General features: G+C 48.0%; 1 protein-coding gene across 1 annotated transcript in view; it reads left to right on the forward strand.

Annotated features, from left to right (window-relative positions):
* The window catches only part of RYR3 (ryanodine receptor 3), a 373779-nt gene that overhangs the window by 165215 nt on the left and 186958 nt on the right, over positions 1–21606 (forward strand). Inside the window, exons 31-38 of the mRNA XM_089906254.1 lie at positions 3595–3803; positions 5460–5635; positions 6533–6569; positions 8432–8595; positions 11785–11950; positions 17813–17899; positions 18309–18535; positions 20243–21038. Of these exons, the coding sequence (XP_089762380.1) occupies positions 3595–3803; positions 5460–5635; positions 6533–6569; positions 8432–8595; positions 11785–11950; positions 17813–17899; positions 18309–18535; positions 20243–21038 (1862 nt within the window). The remainder of the gene's footprint in view (positions 1–3594; positions 3804–5459; positions 5636–6532; positions 6570–8431; positions 8596–11784; positions 11951–17812; positions 17900–18308; positions 18536–20242; positions 21039–21606) is intronic.

Consider the following 21606-nt stretch of genomic DNA (forward strand, 5'->3'; position numbering starts at 1 on the left):
CAAACCTTCAGATTTATCTTCAGCAAAGTACCGTCCCCTCTGCTGATGGCTTAGGAACAATGAGGAGCCCAAGTTCTTTAGAAAAAAGACCTCATGCAGATATGACCTTTCTTCCTTTCTGCATGCATCTTGCATTGTCAGGGGGTCTATAACTAGGAAGTCATTGATATGATCTGGGTTGTTCAGAAGTCCTCATTGTTTTTGAATCTGCTGCTTACTTATCCCATCATTCAAGTTATTGGAGAAGAAAGGGGAAGAGGGACTTTCCTTTTTTTATTGATTTTATTGAAGTATAATTGATTTACAATGTTGTGTTAATTTCTGCTGTACAGCGAAGTGTTATATACATTCTTTTTCATATTCTTTTCCATTATGCTTTATCACAGGATATCAAATATAGTTCCCTGAATGTTTATCCATTCTATATGTAATGGTTTGCATCTGCTGATCCCAAACACCCAAATAGCCCTCCCCCACCCCTACCCCTTGGAAGCAACAAGTCTGTTCTCTATGTCTGTGAGTCTGTTTCTGTTTCCTAAATAAGTTCATTTATGTCGTATTTTAGATTCCACGTATAAGTGATATCATATGGTATTTGTCTTTCTCTGTCTGACTTCACTCCCTATTATAATCTCTAGGTCCATCCGTTTTGCTGCAAATGGCATTATTTCATTCTTTTTTATGGCTGAGTAATATTCCATTGTATATATGTATCACATCTTCTTTATCCATTCATCCGTCGATGGACATCTAGGTTGTTTCCATGTGTTGGCTATTGTAAATAGTGCTGCAGTGAACATTGGGGTGCATGTATCCTTTTGAATTATGGTTTTCTCTGGATATATGCCCAGGCATGGAATTGCTGGATCATACATACAGTAGCTCTATTTTTAGTTGTTTGAGGAGCCTCCATACTGTTCTCCATAGTGGCTGCACCAACTTACATTCCCACCAGCAGTGTAAGAGGGTTGCCTTTTCTCCACATCCAAGAGAGACTTTCTTAAGATGTCCTATCTCTGCTCACATCACGGATGGAACACTTCAAAATCAGGTCTCCAACATAAAACTACTGTAGTGGTACTCTTCCAGGTTGAAAACCAAAGTACTCTCTTGCAGGTGCGCATGTCTTACCACACAACATTCACTCTTGTGCGTTCCATTTGTCATCCCCACTTCTGTAAGCTGCTGGTGATCAAGATGGTTTCTTTTCCTTCCTTCACATCTTCTCATAGCATAGAGCAGAGCCCGCTGGCCCAGTAGGGACCCAAAAGTTTTGCCAACAATCAGTCCTTATTCCATACTGGAATCAGATCTCCAAAGATTCCTCATTTGTAAAAATCTCTGTCTCTAGAAGGGGATAGTTTCATCTATCCCAGTCTCGAATGCCATGCCAGAAACATAGCAATGCTCAGGACGGTGCATGAATCTGTGCTCGTCTGATGGACCAGACCGTCTGCCTTACCGAGTGGTGGGACCACCAGTCCCCGATGGTCCTGGGAGGAGGCTCTTTGTACAGATGTCACCGTCATTGCTAGGAATTCACTGGAGCTCTCTTACTCAGAAATAGTATTAAATAGTGTCCTAAATGAGTTCATAGTTTCTGAAAGCAACCAGCTCAGTTTGGGAGGGATTTATCTTTCACTTATGAGACTTATTTACATAGAAACTTTGTGGCTTAGATAATAGTATATAAGCACTGGTTTTAGGACGAGTGCATTTTGCCTTTGGTCTCTATGAGCGACTTACTGTTGAACATAAATTCTCTCAAAACAGACCTTTAAACGTCCCCTTAAATAAGCACCGCCATCCTAGGAGTGACACGGTTTTCCTTGTAGGGACTCCAAGCCCTGCTTTAGCCACCAGCCTCCGAGCCCTTCCTCCTTTTCTGAGCTCTCCTGGCAGCCTCAGCTGCCCTCTGGCTGCCTGCCGCACATCTTCCCAGATCTGGGATAATTAGTGCTTTCCCAGTGCTGCTGATTTGTTGGTCCACAATTATGATTCATAAATAGCCTACAAACAAGAACACCAAATAATCTGAACTTCTGCCTTGGGTCTGTTCTGCCTGGCAGTGTTATAATATGATGAGGACATAGAAGAGAGCTTGGAGAGGCAGTCACTGTAAGAGCGAACAGAGTTTTCTGTGTCTCCTGCTTGAAAATCTCACTTTCCTGCTTAGGAGGGGGCTACAGCAGAAGGCTGGGAGGATGGGGTTTGTAAACTGTATTTTGTAAACAAGCAGAATCATTGTGTTAGCATGCAAAACTTCTTAGGAGCATACTCTCAAAATGACACGAGCCATCAGACCTCTCATTTCACTGGAGAAGATGCTGAGACCTAGAAAAGTCGGGTGGTTTACACCAAGTCATTCTTTAGGCATTGTTTTGTTTGGGGGCAGTATTTAAAATTATCTAAGGGCCTAAGATATGGAAGCAAGCTAGGTGCCCATCAACAGATGGATGGATAAAGATGATGTGGTGTGTGTCTATACACACACACACATACACACACATACAATGGAATACTATTTAGCCATAAAAAAGAATGAAAATCTGCCATTTGCAACACCATGGGTGGATCCAGAGAGTATTATGCTTAGTGGAATAAGTCAGACAGAAAAAGACAAATACTCTGTGTTATCACTTATATGTGAAATCTAAAAAATAAAACAATTGAAGGGATATAACAAAACAGAAACAGACTCACAGATATTGAGAACAAACTGGTGATAACCAATAGGGAGAAGGAAGTGGGGAGGGTCAAGTTAGGGGTATGGGATTAAGAGACACAAACTAGTGCTTCCCCGGTGGCGCAGTGGTTGAGAGTCCGCCTGCCGAATCAGGGGACACGGGTTCGTGCCCCGGTCTGGGAAGATCCCACATGCCGCGGAGCGGCTGGGCCAGTGAGCCATGGCCGCTGAGACTGCGCGTCCAGAGCCTGTGCTCCGCAACGGGAGAGGCCACAACAGTGAGAGGCCCGCATACCGCAAAAAAAAAAAAAAAAAAGAGACACAAACTACTATGTTTCAAAGAGATAAGCAACGAGGATATATTATTGTACAGCACAGGGAAATATAGCCATTGTTTTGTAATAACCTTAAATAGAGTACAGTCAATTCAAATATTGAATCACTATGTTGTACACCTGAAACTAATATATTGGAAATCAACTGTACCTCAAAAATATATATATATATATATATATCTCCAGAGATAAATAAAATAAAATAAAATTACCCAGGGCCTAACAATTTTAGCTAAGGCATGGATAAAGAATTTCACTTTTTCTCTTATTGGTTTTACTTTTCCAGCTGATATTTATTTATGTCTTAAGAAGAATTTTACCTAGATGATTTTCTTTACAACAAATCATTTTGAACCAGACTCACTTTTCTTTCCCATATACCAAGGGCAGCCGTAAACTCCATGTGACTTCCTGTTGTTGAGTTTATGTGCCAGGAAGAAGGAAAAGGATGCCGTCCCGTCTTTCCGTCTTTCCTGCTGAGACTTTCCTGCTGGGAGGAAGCAAAGGTTCCGCTTCCTCCCAGCTTCCCAGGACAGTCCTGCGGGCTGACCAGGCTCCCTCACCATTCTGCAGGCTTTGTGCCCATATGCTCTCTGGGCCTGTCTCAGATCGGCCGCATGAATCTCGGGATGGACGCCAGCACCTTCAAGTTTTATACCATGTGCGGCCTCCAAGAGGGCTTTGAGCCTTTTGCTGTCAACATGAACCGCGACGTGGCCATGTGGTTCAGCAAGCGCCTCCCAACATTTGTCAATGTGCCCAAGGATCATCCACAGATAGAGGTAATGCTGCACGTTGCGGGGACCCTGGCAGGCCGGGGGGACCAAGGCCCTGAACTCCCACTGATGCTTCTGTCCCCAGGTGGTGCTTGCCTAAGTCCACGCCCTGGCTGCCCCTACCCCGGTCACCTCGCTGGCCCTCAGAGCTGTCGTTGCAGGTACCTTAGTTGGGGCAGCTGAGTGGCATCTTACAAGTGGTAAACACCTTGCAGATCCATCCCCAAACCTTTGGGCCACAATGTTTTCTCCAGACATTCCTATACCGGTATTATAGCAATACAGTATCCAGAGACCTTAAATGTTGTTTTCCTAAAAAAGTTCAGTACCTGCGCTCAGGATCATGTGTTCCAAACATGGTTCTCCTCTGCTCATAACTTGATGTCTTTTAGGCTTTGTTCAATTCCTGCAGAACCGTCTCCGGGTTTTTAAGTGGAGGTGTAGTAGTTGATGATACTCCCACCTTGTCGGGGGAGCAGAGAGGCGGAGAAGCCAAATATTGTAAGGAGACTGATGTGGATTCTGGTTCTACATCTGCTTGCCTCTGTATCGCCCAGCCCCACCATGGTTTTTTCATGGCGTAGGGGTGGGACGGGGGGCTGATGGGATGTCAGACAAGTCAGCTCCACCGAAGCGTTAGATTCAATGGCTTGATTCCCCCAGACTGTAAGTCCCCTTCACTCCCCGCCCAGTTTGAATTCAGCAAAGTATCAATTCTTCATCCTCCGCTTTTCCCCACGGTCTTAAATAGTAGAGACTTTAATTTCTCTGATTCCTACCTGGCCATTACTTTAGAAATCTTTTTGGAGGTCATGAACCCCTTTGACAAACTGATAGAATCTAGAGACCCTCCACTTAGCAAAATATATAAACCACACAAAAATATGTAAGCGTACTCATGGACCACAGGATAGGAACTATTGTCTAGAATGCAGGGAGAAGTGCTCAGATCGTAACAAAATTATTATTGTAAGTCTGTTTACTTCCTCTGCTCTTCCCTCCCACCCCCCCTCACCCCTACACACACACACACACACACACACACACACACACACACACACACACACACTTCAAAAATCCAGTTTTGATCTCTCATCCTCCAGTGCATCCCCTGCAGTGCTTGTGCCCTGGAGCTGGGAATTTCCTCATTATGTAGAGGAGTCTCCAGGAGCTTCTGCGCTCAGGCTGTAACTGTGGTAAAGGTGGGAAAGGCGCTGGGTGGGAGACAGTGCCCCCCAAGGAAACTCTGATGTCTGTTCTTGAGCTTTGGGCTTTCTGGTGCCTTCTCCCTTAGATGTTCTCATGCCCACTGACAGGGGAAACCTCTGGAAAGATTTTCTCCTTTAGCCACTTGTCACCTTCCTAAAAGGTCAGCATCAGCAAATCCAACACTGCATTACCCCCCTGCCTGGCATCCTTGACCTTGCAGAAAGCCCAGTGAGCATTTTTAGATCCCTAATTTAGATCCCTCATTTCCCCAGCCAGAGGCAGATCTGTGTGATATTTTATAGGGCACGGTCCACGTAAGGATGAGTGTAATGGTTTGTTATCACTCAGGACACCCTTTGTAGTTCTCATAAAGCCTTGACGTAAGTAGTCAGTGAGGGGAGGAGGGGTGGGTCAGAGTCAGGCTGTGTCAGGTGAGGACCATGGCATTTCCAGGTGGTGAGGATCGATGGCACCATGGACAGCCCTCCGTGCCTCAAGGTGATCCACAAGACGTTCGGCACGCAGAACGGCAATGCCACCATGATCTACTGTCGCCTGAGCGTGCCGGTGGAGTGCCACTCCTCCTTCAGTCACAGCCCATGTCTGGACAGTGATGCTTTCCAGAAAAGGTGAGGGAGGAGCCTCCAGCTCTCAGAGGTGCTCACCCTGTCTGTTGCAAAGTCGGCTTTCTGTCTGTTTTCTTCTCACTCTACCTCGGCACAACTCACAGGACTCCTCTGTGAGTAGGGTTCCCTCTGCTTTCAGTCAGGAAGAAATGAGGATGGGTGTGCACACAAGTGCATGCCCGTGCACGTGTGTGTGTGCGGTGTATAATTAGGGGACCAATCAAGCTTAACTGGGTCACATCCAGTGAACAAGTTTCTGTTCCTCCCAAGCTGTCTGAGTCCCTAGCCTCCTTGCAACCTATAATTTGTATGTTTTTGGAGTAAAAAGAATGTAAGTGCATGAGAGGGTGCAATTGTGGTTGCCTTTGTGTGAAATTAGAAGCTTCTGTAGGCAAATACTGCCTTCTTTGCATAACTATGGCCAGTGTCCAACCCAGCAGCTGTGTGACTCCTGAGTAATGTGACTTCCTGCTTCCTGCTAGGGAATATATTCCTTGCTATCTTTCTTCCCTTTAATGTCTATTTTTTATTGTTGATGTATATCTGGTCCGCGTTTCCTCTAGAGTTTTACTATCTACCGAGCTTTAAACAAGCAAAGCTGCTTAAGAGGACAGGATAATGTGTTCCAAGGTATCCCTGCCTACATTATTAGCATCTCCCAACCTCCCCCTAGCTCTAGCTTACACCTGGGCCGAGAGACAAGAGTTGGAAGGCACAGCCCTGCCTGGTGGTATCAGGTTGCAAATGAACAAGTCCCAAGACCAGTCAGGGTCACTCGTGTATAGGAAAGAGCCAGCTTCTTAAACTTGCTTTCATCATTAAAGGTAGATCAGTTGCCTGTCAGACTTGTGGGCTTCTCTATAGACCTGAAGAACTAAAACATGGATTTCTTCCCCCCAGGAAACAGATGCAAGAAATACTCTCTCATACAACAACAGTAAGTAAATGTGCTCAATTATGGTTTTAATTATTTGATTCTTTGCTGTGCCTGGTAATATGGCCCCTACAGCAAAGATCTGTCTAGAGATCCTCTTTAATTGCCAATTACTCTGTCTTTTAATATCCTTCTTGATGCTTCCAGAACATATCTATGGCATTTCTCAAGTGGGGGAGAGAGAAACCGTTATTCAGTGCAAAGCAGAACTCTACCTGGAGTATCTAATTGGGCATCATTGTGTAATTGGTGCCTATTTGCCACCAGGGACCCAGCACTGCCTTTCTGATTGAAATGAACATCAGTTGGGGGAGAAAGGGGGGGACTCTTAATGTAATCCTTTTGTTTGCTCTTTTATGTAAACTTCTATGAATCAATTCTCCCATCTCTCTGAGCAGTGCCAAGAATAATGTTGAAAGCAGTCAAATGAGAAAAAGGAGCAGGGAGCCAGCCCAGAAGATGGAGGCTGCTTTGGGTTCTTTTTCTTCAAGTTAGACAGTGGTCAGAAAGCAATGCTTTTTAATTTCTTTCTTTCTCTCATCATTCTTTAGCACCTGACCAAAACACACACACACACACACACACACACACACACACAAATTCCTTTGGAAGAAATGCATGTCACCCCTTCTATAAAGTTATCCTGCAACCCCAAGTTCATAGGTTAACTATCAAGAGTATGATTCTTGCAGCGGCATGTCACACACTTACTACGTGCAGGACACTTCACGGAGCACATTGTATCACCTTCCTTCTTAAGTTCCACTGCAACCCCAGGAGATGAACAATATCATGCGCTCTGAGGCACAGAGAGGACAAATGACTTGTCCAAGGTCACATGACTAATAGCTGCCAGTGCCAAGATGCCAGCACAGTTGCGTCTGGCTGACCCTTTTCCAATCAAAAAGTAGGACAGACTACACATAAAAGGACTTCATTTGCACTACTGATACTACGTATAAAATAGATAACTAATGAGAACCTACTGTATAGCTCGGGGAACTCTACTCAGGGAACTCAGTGCTCTGTGGTGACCTAAATGGGAAGGAAATCCAAAAAAGAGGGGATATATGTATATGTATGGCTGATTCACTTTGCTGTACGGTAGAAACTAACACAATATTGTAAAGCAACTGTACTCCAATAAAAATTTTAACAATAATAAAATAAAATAGAAGCAAAATAGAAAAACAATAAATGTGCTCAGTTTCATAAAGAAAATGATGAAGCAGTCACTTACCTCAATGCTTTAGTTGTTATGGTAACACAGTGATACAATTCACAAGTTGTTACAATGCCCACCAAGAATGGCTTTAATTTTCAGCCCTGCCTGTCACTGAGTCTGATGACCACACAAAGTACGTTTGGCCACATTGTGGGCTTTTTCTTTTGTAGCATCTTTTTCAAGACTTAAAAAAACTTAGACTTCCTGCAGAATTGGAAAGTGTAGCCCGAGTTCTCTAACCCCCGGCCCCCAGGGCAATTTCATGGCTCTTCTCTCTGAGGGCAAAGGTGTGCCTGGCTCTCCCTAGCAGCCCTGGTACCCAGAAGAGGGTTAGGGTTCTGTGCTGACCATTCTGAGTGGCTGCCCCTGATCTAGGCAGCAGCATCTTCTGGGCAGAGGGTGGTATATTAGACGCCTGATATTTTAGGCTAAAGCACAACAGAAAAGGAAAAAATAAGGAAACCAGATTCTCTCATCAACTCTTCACTCAGTCGAGAGTGTAGTGCAGTACACCCCCAGAACAGTGTGTGCTTTTTAAGAAAAGGGAGTCAAGGGGGCTGCTGCATCATTTCTGCCTCTTGAGCCCGCTCCCCGCAACAGGGGCGGGGGTCACTCACGCCCCCCTGTGGTCTCTCCCCAGCAGTGCTACTACGCAATTCGCATCTTTGCTGGACAGGACCCCTCCTGCGTCTGGGTCGGATGGGTGACTCCCGACTATCATTTGTACAGTGAAAAGTTTGACTTGAATAAAAACTGTACCGTGACTGTTACTCTGGGGGACGAAAGAGGCCGGGTCCACGAAAGGTAAGAGGACTCCTGAGGGGCAGGTTTGGCCCTCCCCCAGCGGTCTTTTTCCCTTCCCCTCACACCCCAAAGAAGGAAACATCAGCCTCTATTATAAAGGGAAGATGAAGCACAGGCTTAAAATCCTTAAGTAAATGGCAGGGGTGGGGGAGGACTATGGTGGGAGAAGCGTTATTAGCCAAAATAAAGGGCACTTTCATCACATGTATAAAACATGACCCAGGGATGGGAGATACAGATGGACAGTTGGGAAGCCTGGGCTCCCTCTCAGACTCCGTGATTTCTAGGCAAGCCCCAATTTCTACAACATAAGAACAAGACAGGGCTTCCCTGGTGGCGCAGTGGTTGGGAGTCCGCCTGCCAATGCAGGGGACGCGGGTTCGTGCCCCGGTCCGGGAAGATCCCACATGCCGTGGAGCAGCTGGGCCCGTGAGCCATGGCCGCTGAGCCTGCGCGTCCGGAGCCTGTGCTCCGCAACGGGAGAGGCCACAACAGTGAGAGGCCCGTGTACCGCAAAAAAAAAAAGAACAAGACAGTGAAAAATCCCTGGGTGCTTGAGGGAAGTCAATTGCAGAAAAGAAGAAGATGTACCACGTCACACAGCAACTCAGGATAACTCAGAGCTTCTCATCCCAAAAGTTTGTAATGGCTGAAAGCATAAAGAACATAAAAGAGACATGGCAAATTTATAAATAATAACCACTGAATAGAAATTAGGGATCTTCAAGGAAAATGTTTTAGGCACACCCATCCCCTCCCACTGGTCCATTGGTACTACCACCAAGGAAGGATCTTTAGCCAGTGATGCCCCAGAAATGAACCAGCAGACCATGCCTTATTTCTACCTAAGTGAGATTTACTAGAGTCCTTGCCCATATGGCAGGCTTGTATAGAAATGTAATAAGTTGTTTCTCATGATAACTTTATCCCTACAAAGTCAGGGATGTTTTGCTCTTCAGATGCTACTGGCTTATCAGAGGCCAGTGGCCCGAGGTCAGACGCAATGGCTGTTTTCTGGGGGACCATTGTTGGTGGGTGGTTAAGAGTACAGACTTTGGAAGCAAACCGCCTGCGTTTTAAACTGGGTTCCAGTACTTACCAGAGGTGTGACTTTGGACCTGTTACTTAACCTCCCTGGGTCTAAATTTCCTTATTTATAAAATGAGAATAATAGTTCTAATCTCACAGAGTGTTATGAGGATTAAGTGAGATGATACATAGATAAGAGCCTACAACAGTGCCTCAACTCAAGTACTCAATAAACAGCACTCTTATTACCGTTACTGAATGTTCATCATGTTATGAGACCCAGAGTAGATGCTATAACCAGATGCAGCATCTGGTTTGGTTTAAAGGAAAGTATGCGAAAGCAGTTGACCACTCCAGACTTTGCTCTTCAGCCAAAAGAACAAAAAGCACAGTCTCATCCCAGCTGGGTCTGTTGCTCCAGTTTGCTCGCTCTCTCATGCCAGACTGATTATTTTATCTGAGCCTCAGTGACCACATTCATTGTGAAAATTAACTGACACATCGGCACCTAGCGTAAGACCCAGCAGGTAGCAGGTGCTCAGTAACCCTTAGTTCTTTGTCTTGTGCAGTAACTAAACACAGGATCGATTTTCAGATGTTTTCAGGCATTTCAAACATGGACCCTTTGAAATATGACGAAAGTGTGGCACTTCACACTCCTGCAGCTTCTGTACCTTATTAATTGAATCCTGTAGTCATTAGTGTACTTCGTACTTTAATCACTGAAAAGAAGTAATGACATCGCCACAGTTTAACCTTAGTGGAAATCTAGCAATGGCTATAACTCTTTGGAATGAGCAATTTGCACTGGCCCTGCCTGAGGGCATTCATCCTGAGAAACCAGTCTGACTGGTGCGCAGAGGGGAGTCGAGGGGAGGAGGTGAAGGAATGCTTACAAACGGGATTTCTAGTTGTCTGGGAAAGTGATGGACTTCTAGAACCGGAAAAAAACTGGGAGAATTCTAATTAAACTCTGGGCTTTCCAAGGCCAGATCAGATTGACCTTAGGAAGTTTAAAGGGGCTGCTCTAGCATCCCGTATAGAGTCACTCTCTCCTTTAGCCTGAGACAAATCACTTGGCGTTACTTTAAGCAACCGGGTCCCTCAGATGAGCCACACCGGGACTGGGCTTAGGAAGAGACATACCAGCTGCCTCCTGCCCGCAGCCATCGTGAGGGGCTCTGGGGATCCACATAGCACTTCTCCAAAGCCCACCCAGGGTTTGAAATCTTACCATTAAAAAAACAGGCTTTGGGGCTTCCCTGGTGGCACAGTGGTTGGGAGTCCGCCTGCCGATGCAGGGGACACGGGTTCGTGCCCCGGTCCGGGAAGATCCCACATGCCGCGGAGCGGCTGGGCCCGTGAGCCATGGCTGCTGAGCCTGCACGTCCGGAACCTGTGCTCCGCAACAGGAGAGGCCACAACAGTGAGAGCCCCGCGTACCGCAAAAAAAAACAAACCAAAAAAAAAACAGGCTTTGGATTTTAAAGGCTTTTTAGTTATTATAGTTGGCTTTTAAAGCTAAATGCCTATGGTGGAGTTTTCTTTCTGGGGGGGGGGGTGGTAGCCAGCTAGCTGAGAAAGGGACCCAGGTTGGTAGGTGGTGAAGAGTGCAGGGGGCAGGGCTCCAGGGAGCTGGGGTGGGGGGGGGTAGTACAGATAAGGAGGTGGGAGGCCATCAGAGACTAACTTTATCTACTTTGCAAATCTTCCTGGGGCCCAGGCCTGCCATCCTAGGGAATGTGGGCCTGAGTTCTCAAATGTCAAATGGCCTTTTGCCCTGGCACTGAAATGGAACTCAGGACACAGAGCTTTTGTTCCTGCCTCTTATACCAAATTCCTCTCTAAGTCCGTCTGAGGTAGTCATCCTCTCTGCACCTTTATCTCCCACTTCTAAGGTGGGAATACTACCGTCCCCATCATCTGTTTCAGAAACATGAATGGATGATGAGCCAGGAAACAAGTTGCCTGAACACTCTGCTCTGTGAAACAGATAGAGTGCCACATTCCTAAACTGAGTGAATTCATTTAAGAAAAAAAAATTATTCGGGGCTGATTGGAAAGCTTCATTGGAAGCTTTGGGGGCATTTCAATCCTGAGTCTTGATTCCAAACCGCCCCCAGTGCAGAGTCTGTGCTTTTTCTTCTCTCTGGCTCCTAGTGTGAAGCGCAGCAACTGCTACATGGTCTGGGGTGGGGACATCGTGGCCACGTCCCAAAGAGCAAGTCGCAGCAACGTGGACCTAGAGATCGGCTGCCTCGTGGATCTGGCAATGGGCATGTTGTCCTTCTCGGCCAACGGGAGGGAACTCGGCACCTGCTACCAGGTAGGGGCGGCTCCTGGGGCCGTGACAGCAGCATCCCCGGCCTGGTGCTCAGGGCACAGCTCCTCAGTCTTCTCCATATGTGGCATCCCCACCACAGCACATGGAGTTGATGTACCCACGTGGTCCAGTGCCATCTAGGAGGAGTAAAGTGACTTCCTTTTGTTCAGAGAGGGAAAGATCTCATTTACTGGTTGATCAGAAATGCTGGTCATCCTTCTAGAAGATAAGAAGGCTTTTCCTTGGTGATGGGCTCTAAAAGGTTATTTGTTGGTTCCATCAATATTTCTTGTGCAACTTTCATGTTACCTACACTATATAAGATGCAAAGTTTACAAGGTCAACAGAGATACTCCTCACTTTAAGAAACTTCTGTGCTCAAAATATAAACCTATAAAAACGGATTCATCTGCCAGGGAGTATTCCCTTTGCAATAAAAGGTTATTCTCATTCACTATGGCTTCTTTACAGGGTGCTTTAAAATGCATTTACATAAATAATTTATTTTTCTCTTTCATTGACTATGAACTTCGACAGAACTACTTGGGGAAGCCATTAATTATACCCACGTAGGTTTACCCGCCAGTAACCACAAGAAGCCTAATCTCCTTTAAGCTTCATCTCTGATGGCCAAGTAAGCTTGGGAAATGCCACAAATTATATCCTCCTTTGGAAGTTTCGCGGTGAGTGTTAGTACAGGAAAACTTTACGAAATGCTTCAGAAAGAAACCTAGCCTAGAGTTCTACAGAGCATACTGTGAGACAGGCTAAGTTAGGAAGTCAAATTTCCTTCTTGACACTCCAAGGGTAGAATGGAGAGCCTCATGTACGTGTGGATAGAGTGTTATCTGAGTTCAGAGAAGGAAGAGCCTGCTCCCATTGAGAGTGATCAAGAAAAGGTTTATTACAGAGAAGTCTTGATTTTGAAACAAAGAATTCTTCCAGGTGGAGAGAGAGGAGTGTACTAGATTGAAAGAATGGCACAAGAAGCGTAATGGAGACGGGGGCATAGTGTATGTTTGAGGAACGATGGACAGAATAGAATGGGTTATGGTTCATAGTAACAAATTTGGAAAGGTAGGGAGGTATTAGGAAGAAATGTGGAACTCCTGAAGAGTTCTGACCAGGACAGTGGCAGGCAGCGTCCAGGGAAGCTTACCCAGCTACAGCAGACTAAAAGCATCCGGCTCCTGTGTAAATGGCTAAAACCCCAGATTCCAGAATCAGCCCCAGGTTACAGCCTCTGGGCTGAAAAGCCCCTTGGCAGCAAGTGTCTGAAATGTTAGGTGACCGAAATCAGATGGGCAGAGCCCTTCCTGGGGGCCAGGGACGGCCTGCTGGTGTGGCGGTCCTCTCCAGGACCTCCTGCAGTGGGTAGCCCCCTGCACACCTCCTCTTCCTCCTGGGAAGAAGTGGAATCATCACGACCACCAGCAACCGGGACCCCACCAGCCGCTCCCAGGAAGAGGCCTCTGCACAGCCAGGCTTTGAAGTATTCTTCCGATACTTTCTCATGATTCCACGTTCCCTTCCCCACCAGTACCGAGAGGAGGCTTGTGTACATTACTGCCGTCCTTCAGAATCCATTAGCTTTTTCCCATTAACTTTTGAAATGAGTTTGACTGAAGGGTCCTCCCTGAGCTACAGAGAGCTCCAAAGCATCTAATCACTTTTAAGGTCCCTAAATAAATAAATAAATAAATAGCCCATGGCGTCTGCGGCAGCAGTGACTTGCCTGCTTCAGGAAACAGCCCATGATGGTGAGAAGATGTTACAACAAAAAGCAGAACACATTTGTATCCCATCTTTCACACAGTAGTTCCCGGATGACACGGGGCTGGTCAACCGTCTGAGCTGCATATTGACACCCGCACCCCAGGATGCCTGGCGTGACTCCATATGCGTACAAATCCTGATGACTCTGCTCAGGGGTCCAAACCCACTCCCACCCTGAGGTGGGAATGGGGAGGAGGTCACGACTCTGAGCACGGGCCCTCGGGAGGCTCATACCCACCCAGCCCCCTTCTCATTCCCGTGAGACAGTAACGTGTCCAGCCATGCGTCTGGGCTCCCAGCAGTGGGATAATTGTTATTCTGCAGCTGTAGCCATTTTCATTTTTCAATCATCTTAAGAGGAGCAGGGCAGCAATATTTATATACTGGCCTTCCATTCAGAAAGGACCAGTAACCAAAATAATGAGAGGAGGATTCTCTCAAACAATGTTTCTAGACCTCCCCATTAAATACTGCTATGCGATTTGAAAAGCTTTTTCTGTCTCACTTAATGTAATCATGGGAGAAATGAGAAATAAAATGTATGTACAAGAGATACTCCTCAGTTACTGCCACTCCAGCCACACTGCTCCGAGAGCAGAGCCAGCCGTGAGATTCCGATTTACGAGAGGGGTTACCCTTCAGTTCAGGCTAGTTCCTATGCCCTGACCTTCACACGTGATTAGAAATAGAATGTCTGTCATTGCAAAGACAAAACATAGCACCCAGTGATAAAAGGTACCTTAAACACAAAGGGAAGAAAGTCCATGGCACTTCGTGGCAGCCTCAAGTCTGGGCTCACTGCTTATTCCATTAGAATGCAGCCTCCCCTTCCAGAATGTAAGCTCCTTGAGGGGAGAGGCCATCTCTCAGGTTCACTGCTGCATCCCCTGACACATGAGACGGTACCTGGTACCTAGTGAGTGCTTGCTAAGTGTTTATTATCAAACTGACCAACTCGGCTGGGAAGCCACTAGTTCTTTAATTGCTGCCTAACAAGTTACCACAAAATTAGCAGCTTAAAACAGCATCCACTTATCATTTCATAGTTCTGTAGATTTGACTGGGTTCTCTGCCCAGGTTCTCACAAGGCCAGAAATCAAGGTGTCGGCTGGAATGAGCCGTCTCTGTCCTGAGGCTCTGGGTAGAATCCCCTGCAAGCTCATTCACGTTGTCAGCAGGATCCAGTTGTGGTTGTAGGCTGAGGTTCCAAAGTCCCCATTTTCTTGCTGGCCAACCCCTCTCTGCTTCCAGAGGTGCCCACATTCCCTCTCATGTGGCCCCTTCCATCTTCAAAGCCAACAAGGGTGCATCTGGTTCTTCTCGGGCTTCAAGACTCTCTCTGATTTTCCCCTCTGCCCCCAGCAGGAGAAAACACCTGCTTTTTTTAAGGACTCGTGCAATTGGATTAGGCCCACAAGGATATTCTGTCTATCTTAAGGTCAGTTGGCCAGTAGCCTTACTAACATCTGCAGAAACCCTTTTGCCCTGTGACATACACGATCGGGGGACTAACCCCAGGGGTCAGGAGGGCCGTCTAGTATTCCACTTACCACACCACCAGTTGCAGTTTCTCTCCTTATGTACACCCATCAGGAGCTCACCCTTCTTGTTATTTTAGTGGTTGAAGAGACGTTCCCGTTGTTCATCGTGGTGGGAGTGTACCCTGCACGGTAGAAATAAACCCATCCCAGGGCACCCATCCTAGATGCTTTCAAGGACCTCCTCTCTGCAAGGAGGTTTGAGGAGGGCCCTGGCATTTGACTGGGTAGTTTATGAAGTTTGCAGGGGCCATTCCTGAGGGACCTAAAAGGGTACCACCCTCTTCAGCCTGTCGCTCCCTATACTGGTACAATTTAGCTCAGCAAAGAAAACCTCTGGCTGAATGCATTTCTCTCTCTCTTCACCTGGCTGGTCCAGGTGAAGTTTTCTCAGCTGCCAGCCCTCTGCTTGCTTCAAGTTCACACATTGTTCTAGATGTTACCTGTTGGGTATTTGAGAAATCTGGGGCCAGACCAGAGATGAGTCTTGCCTTGTGGCCAAAGTCACACAGCATCAAATCAGAATTTCCCATATGTGTCTCTCACCCATGAACCCAGATCCTGGCACAAAGAAGGTATGTGATAGGCATTAAATGATTGTTGAATGTCCTTACCAAAGCTTATTTCAGACATAGCCTAGGCAGTTCTAGCAGCCCCCTCCCTACCTGTTGGTTTTACTGGCATCATCCCTTCACATCATCCATAGGTACCTGAAGCATCAGGTAAAAGCAAATGTTTTATCTGAAACATAAGCCTACCACAGTGTGCTCAAATGACATGTGCTGGGTGCACGCCTGGGGTCTAAGCAGTCTGGCCTCTTCATCGTGAGCCGACGATAGCACTGGACCAGACAATCTTTTAAGTCACTTCCAGCCATAAAAATGTATGTTTATAATTCTTATGTCTAAATGCATTGAGGAAGTTCATTATTTACAAGAAGCCTGTAACCAATATCCCGGCAGAAAGGAAAACTGCTCTATTCATTTTCTATCGCCTGATAAATTGCCACAAACTCAGTGACTTAAAGGCATTCATTTATTGTCCCACAGTGTCCACGGGTCAGGAGTCAGGGCACAGCTTAGCTGGGTCCTCTGCTCAGCATCACACAAGGCTGTGGTCAAGCTGTCAGCCAGGCTGCATTCTTTTCTGGAGCTCGGGGTCCTTTTCTGAGCCCACATGGTTGTGGGCAGAGTTCATTTGCTTTCATCTGTAGAACTAGGGCTCCATTTCTTGCTGGCTGAAGCCAGGGGCCAACCACTCTCAGCCCCATGAGACCCCCCTGGAACTCCTGTCGCGTGGCCCTCTGGCAACATGGCGGTTTACTTCTCTGAGGCTGTCTGGACCATCTTCCTCTCCCATCTGCTGAGATGGAGCCTTCTACAATGTAACCCAATCAAGGGCATGACAGTCGCTTTTTGCCATATTCTGTTTGCTGGAAACAAGGCACAGGTTCTAGGAGAGGGGATTGTACAAGAGGATGACTCATTGGGGGACACTTTTAGGGTATGTTCCCAATACCCAACAGCTCCTAACGTGACGGGTCAGGAGAGTTGCAAGAATGTCCTAATGTCTGAATTTGCTTAAAGGCAAAGGACTTTAGTTGGTGGAATTAAAGTTCCATTTCTTCTTCCGTGGTCCTCCGAGTCTGATCAAAAGCCCGACGTCAAGGTGAGCCAGGGATAAGTGGAGCCCCTGATGTCATAAGTAAATCAATCCACATGCCTCATCTCAGTGGCAGCTAAAAGGCAGTTGGTGAATCCTGCACCTTTTAATGTAAGAACTAAAATCATGGAGAGTGAGGAAGGGGTGGAGAGAAGTCCAGAGGAACCAAGTGAGAGGGAACGGTTTTGAGGGAGGAGAGAGGCTCCAGGAGCAGCCTCTTCATGTAATTCCAGGGAAGCGCCGCGTGGTCCCTGCCTGCAAAGTGGGCTCTCAAGTGGGGGCACTTTTCCCTTCAGGGACACTTGGCAACTCTGGAGACATTTATCAGTAGGGCTGAGGTTGCGACGCTCTGCTGTAGGTCCCCCCGGCTTTGCCTGACTGACGCCCATGTGCCTTGAGAAAGAATACTGAAGCCACCGCACCACCCTCCCTTGTCACCTTCCAGGGCAGGAGTGATGGATGGTGGTGCTTGCTGTGGGCCTGCGGGGGGGCGGTCTCCGTGCTCCGTGAAGAGCCAGCGCCTCAGCTTGTTCTGTGACCAGAGCAGGCACTGCCTTCGGTGGCCAGTGGGTTGCTCCCACCTGTGACTGTCCCCCTGAGCACTGCAGAAAGCTGCTGACTTTGGTTACCCGAGAGAGGAAATGAAAGGACGTGAGATTGTTCGGCCCCGAGTGGAGAGAGGAAGGGAGTGTTGAAGGTGGGAGCAGTGACAGTAGCTATGGTTAGGCACCGGGTCTCTGGGAATCTCTGAGCAGTGGGCAATCAGCAGCCCGTTAACTGCCCTCTTTCAGCTCAAGTTGGAGTGAGGGTGTTGATTGAAACACCCATGACTTAGCCCCCTGTGGGTTTATAATTCTGGGCAAACATCTGGATTTGTTTTGGTTTCCAGGTGGAGCCCAATACCAAGGTGTTTCCAGCGGTCTTCCTGCAGCCTACAAGCACCTCTTTGTTTCAGTTTGAACTTGGGAAGCTGAAGGTATTTATCTGTCCCCTCATCTAATGTCTGTGACATGAGGGGACATGCTGACCATTAGGGGGAGAAGCTCAGGCCTGAGAAAACCGGGAATCTGTCACCCCTTGCTTCTCATATGCCTCCCAAACGTCTACACTTCCATGTGAAATTCATGCAACAGTAAATAGGTTCCCATTTTCCCCTTCTCCCACTTCTGTTGAGTACCGAAAGAATTAATGAATGTTCACATAACCCATTATGTCAGGTCTTCATTGATGCTGGTGAAGCCCTCGCTGGTCCCTGGATGCATTTATCTCTTTTTAATGTATGCTCATCCTTTTGGTCAACATGGGCCAGGTGCATTGTCCAGCCACTGAGCATCTCTGTGTTGCACGTGTGTTCTCCTCCCTGATGCCTTTCTGCCTTGCCCCAGAACGCCATGCCCCTGTCAGCAGCCATATTTAAGAGTGAAGAGAAAAACCCCGTCCCGCAGTGCCCACCACGGCTGGACGTCCAAACCATCCAGCCCGTCCTCTGGAGCCGCATGCCCAGCAGCTTCCTGAAGGTGGAGATGGAGCGGGTGAGCGACCGCCATGGCTGGGTGGTGCAGTGCCTGGAGCCTCTACAGATGATGGCGCTCTACATCCCCGAGGAGAACAGGTAGTGGGGGGGTCCAAAGAGGAAGGGCCGGGCCCGGGAGGCAGGGAAGCAGTACCCAGCAAGCCCAGAAGGGAAGGAGGATCATCCTCATTGGCAAAGGGCCCCAGATGACTACTGATTGCCCCGAAGCCTCGGTTTCTCTTCTTTCCCTTCCCCACTTTGATTATTCACTCAGAAACAGCATGATATTCACAGTGATGTGCCTGCCACGGGGCTTTCACTGTAGCTCCGAGTACCTGCACTCAGGGACATTTCCATGCGTTTAATTAAAAGCCCTAGCATGGCTCAGAAATAATATGTTATTGATGGCAAGAAGGGGAAGAATGAGGCATGCCTAGCTTGCTTGGAGAACCAAGAATCAGGCTCCTGGTCCCCACTCTTTAAGAGGTGCTCCTGGGGCTTCCCTGGTGGCGCAGTGGCCAATGCAGGGGACGCGGGTTCGTGCCCCGGTCCGGGAAGATCCCACATGCTGCGGAGAGGCTGGGCCCGTGAGCCATGGCCGCTGAGCCTGCGCGTCCGGAGCCTGTGCTCCGCAACGGGAGAGGCCACAACAGTGAGAGGCCCGCGTACCGCAAAAAAATAAATAAATAAAAAATTAAAATTAAAAAACAGAGGTGCTCCTGGATTATGGCCTAGATTCAATTCTAGCGCTATCACCTTCTGGCTGCGTGGCCTTGAGTGAGTTACTCATGCACTCCAGGCCTCAGCCTTCTCATCAGTACAGTGAGATCAATGCCCACCCAAAGGATTGCTGAGAGAGAAAAAATGAAGTTGTGTAGGGAAAATCTAGTTCAGTTTCTGTCCATAGAAAAAATTAAGTAAGTTTTATTTTTATGGATGTTATTACCCCTTGATCTCTTGGACTGAAAAAATAAAGCAATAGAGGATGGAGGTGTTTGACACCGGCATAGCTCACATTTAGGTATTCCACTGGGTCATGGGCAGCAGAAGGGCAGGCTAGTGTAGGGAAGGAGCAGCAAAGACCAGGAGACCAGCCAAGTAAGCCAATTGCAAAGTGTCCTCAGGTTCTCAGTGAGAAGCAAGACAAAATGGAAAAATCTAAGCAGAGATCAGAGCCCCGGGCCCCCGCACACAAGGGAATAATACACAGCAAATAGATCTCTACAGTCAGGATGGAGAAAGTGCACTGGCTACCTGACTACGCCAACCCATCACAGGTTGGAAGGCGTTTCCTCTCTGGACAAGAGCGCGGGTGTGTGTTTGTTTTCAGGAAAAGGATAGCCCCATGGCTGATGGTAAACTGGAGATTCCATAGATGAGGCAGATGGTAAATTGATGGGAGGGCTTTAGCTACGTCTTCTGAGGGGCTCTTACATCAGTAAACAGAGGATCCCCTTGAGCCTACAAATAAGAGGACCAAGTCACCTGTCATGTACCTGAATGTTTTCAGTTCTGAGTTGGGTTTTTCCCTAATAGTGGGGACTTTGATATTTGGTAAGCTAGTGGCTTTTAAGTCTTACAGACTTTTGAGACCCTCATAGTTAGAAATGGTGGATTATCAGGAGCTGGGATGTGGACCAGAACTGGGAGACGAATGATAACCCGTGAGAGACTCCTCCAGGCTTCTACCCTCTCTGCCTTCCTTGGCTCGGGTGAGATGCATGGGGATTCCGAGGGTCAGCGCTCTGCTGAATTCTGGCACAGTTTTCTCCCCCTGGAGTGGTTGATTGCTTGTCTCCTCCTCAGGTGTGTGGACATCCTGGAGCTCTGCGAGAAGGAGGACCTCATGTGGTTCCATTACCACACGCTGAGACTCTACAGCGCCTTGTGCGCCCTGGGAAACAGCCGGGTGGCTTACGCCCTGTGCAGCCACGTGGACCTCTCCCAGCTCTTCTATGCCATTGACAGCAAGTACCTCCCCGGCTTCCTGCGCTCCGGCTTCTATGACCTTCTCATCAGCATCCACCTGGCCAGCGCTAAGGAGAGGAAGCTGATGATGAAGAATGAGTACATCATCCCCATCACCAGCAGCACCCGGAAAATCCACCTGTACCCGGACGAGTCCAAGAGGCATGGGCTCCCTGGGGTGGGCCCGAGAACATGCCTCAAGCCAGGGTTCAGGTTCTCCCCCGCCTGCTTCGTCATGACCAACGAGGAACACCAGAAGCAGAGCCCCGAGATTCCCTTGGAGCTTCTCAAGACGAAGGCGCTGAGCATGCTGACGGAGGCAGTGCGGTGCAGTGGGGCTCACATCCGGGACCCCGTCGGGGGGTCCGTGGAGTTCCAGTTCGTGCCTGTGCTGAAACTCATCGGAACCCTGCTGGTCATGGGGGTGTTTGACGATGACGATGTTCGGCAGATCCTCCTCGTCATCGACCCCTCCGTGTTTGGGGAGCACAGTGGGGACACACAGGACGGAGCAGAGAAGGAGGAGGTGACCCAGGTGGAGGAGAAGGCTGTGGAGGCTGGGGAAAAGGCCAGCAAGGAGGCTCCCGTCAAAGGCTTGTTGCAGACCCGATTACCGGAGTCCGTCAAGCTGCAGGTAACTCGGGGCAACCAGCATCCTGCCCTTAGAAAGAGCTGGGGAGGGTGAGAGTGCAGCCTGGTGGTGACGCCAGGACTGTGGGCATTGGCTTGAATGTGGAGTGTAGCAGAGATGCTCAGGGAGAGCGCCCACTGGTCCTGCTTGTTTCTGAGCTGGAAGGTACTCCCTAAGTCTCCCCAAACCAAAACGAAAATACCAGCCCTCGTCAATAAAGCGTGTGCTTTAGAACTGTTTTTCTGGTCCCAGTGATGGATTTTCCCTGGTCTTCTCTCCTGCCCTTTGGGACTGAAGCGCTCATCTGTGACATCTTGTCTGGAGACGGGGAGGAACCTTTGGCCGTGGAGTTGACCAAAGGAACTGGCTTGTAGAATGAGCACATTCATCAGCTCCTCCCATTTGTTGCCGTGCTGCGATCACAAACCTGACGCGCACCTGTTACACTGGCGCTCAGAGAAAGTGCCGTCTGCGCTGGGCGTCCTGCTCACTTAGAGCTGCCCCCTCGCGCAGCTTAGTCTTACCAGACGTAAGCTCGCATCAGTGATGCACTGAAGAGGACGGTGACTTT

The sequence above is a fragment of the Delphinapterus leucas genome, chromosome 2 (assembly GCF_059928025.1).
Source record: "Delphinapterus leucas isolate spDelLeu-1000000601 "Yukka" chromosome 2, BTC_Dleu_Yukka2, whole genome shotgun sequence".
In the NCBI taxonomy this organism is placed as follows: Eukaryota; Metazoa; Chordata; class Mammalia; order Artiodactyla; family Monodontidae; genus Delphinapterus; species Delphinapterus leucas.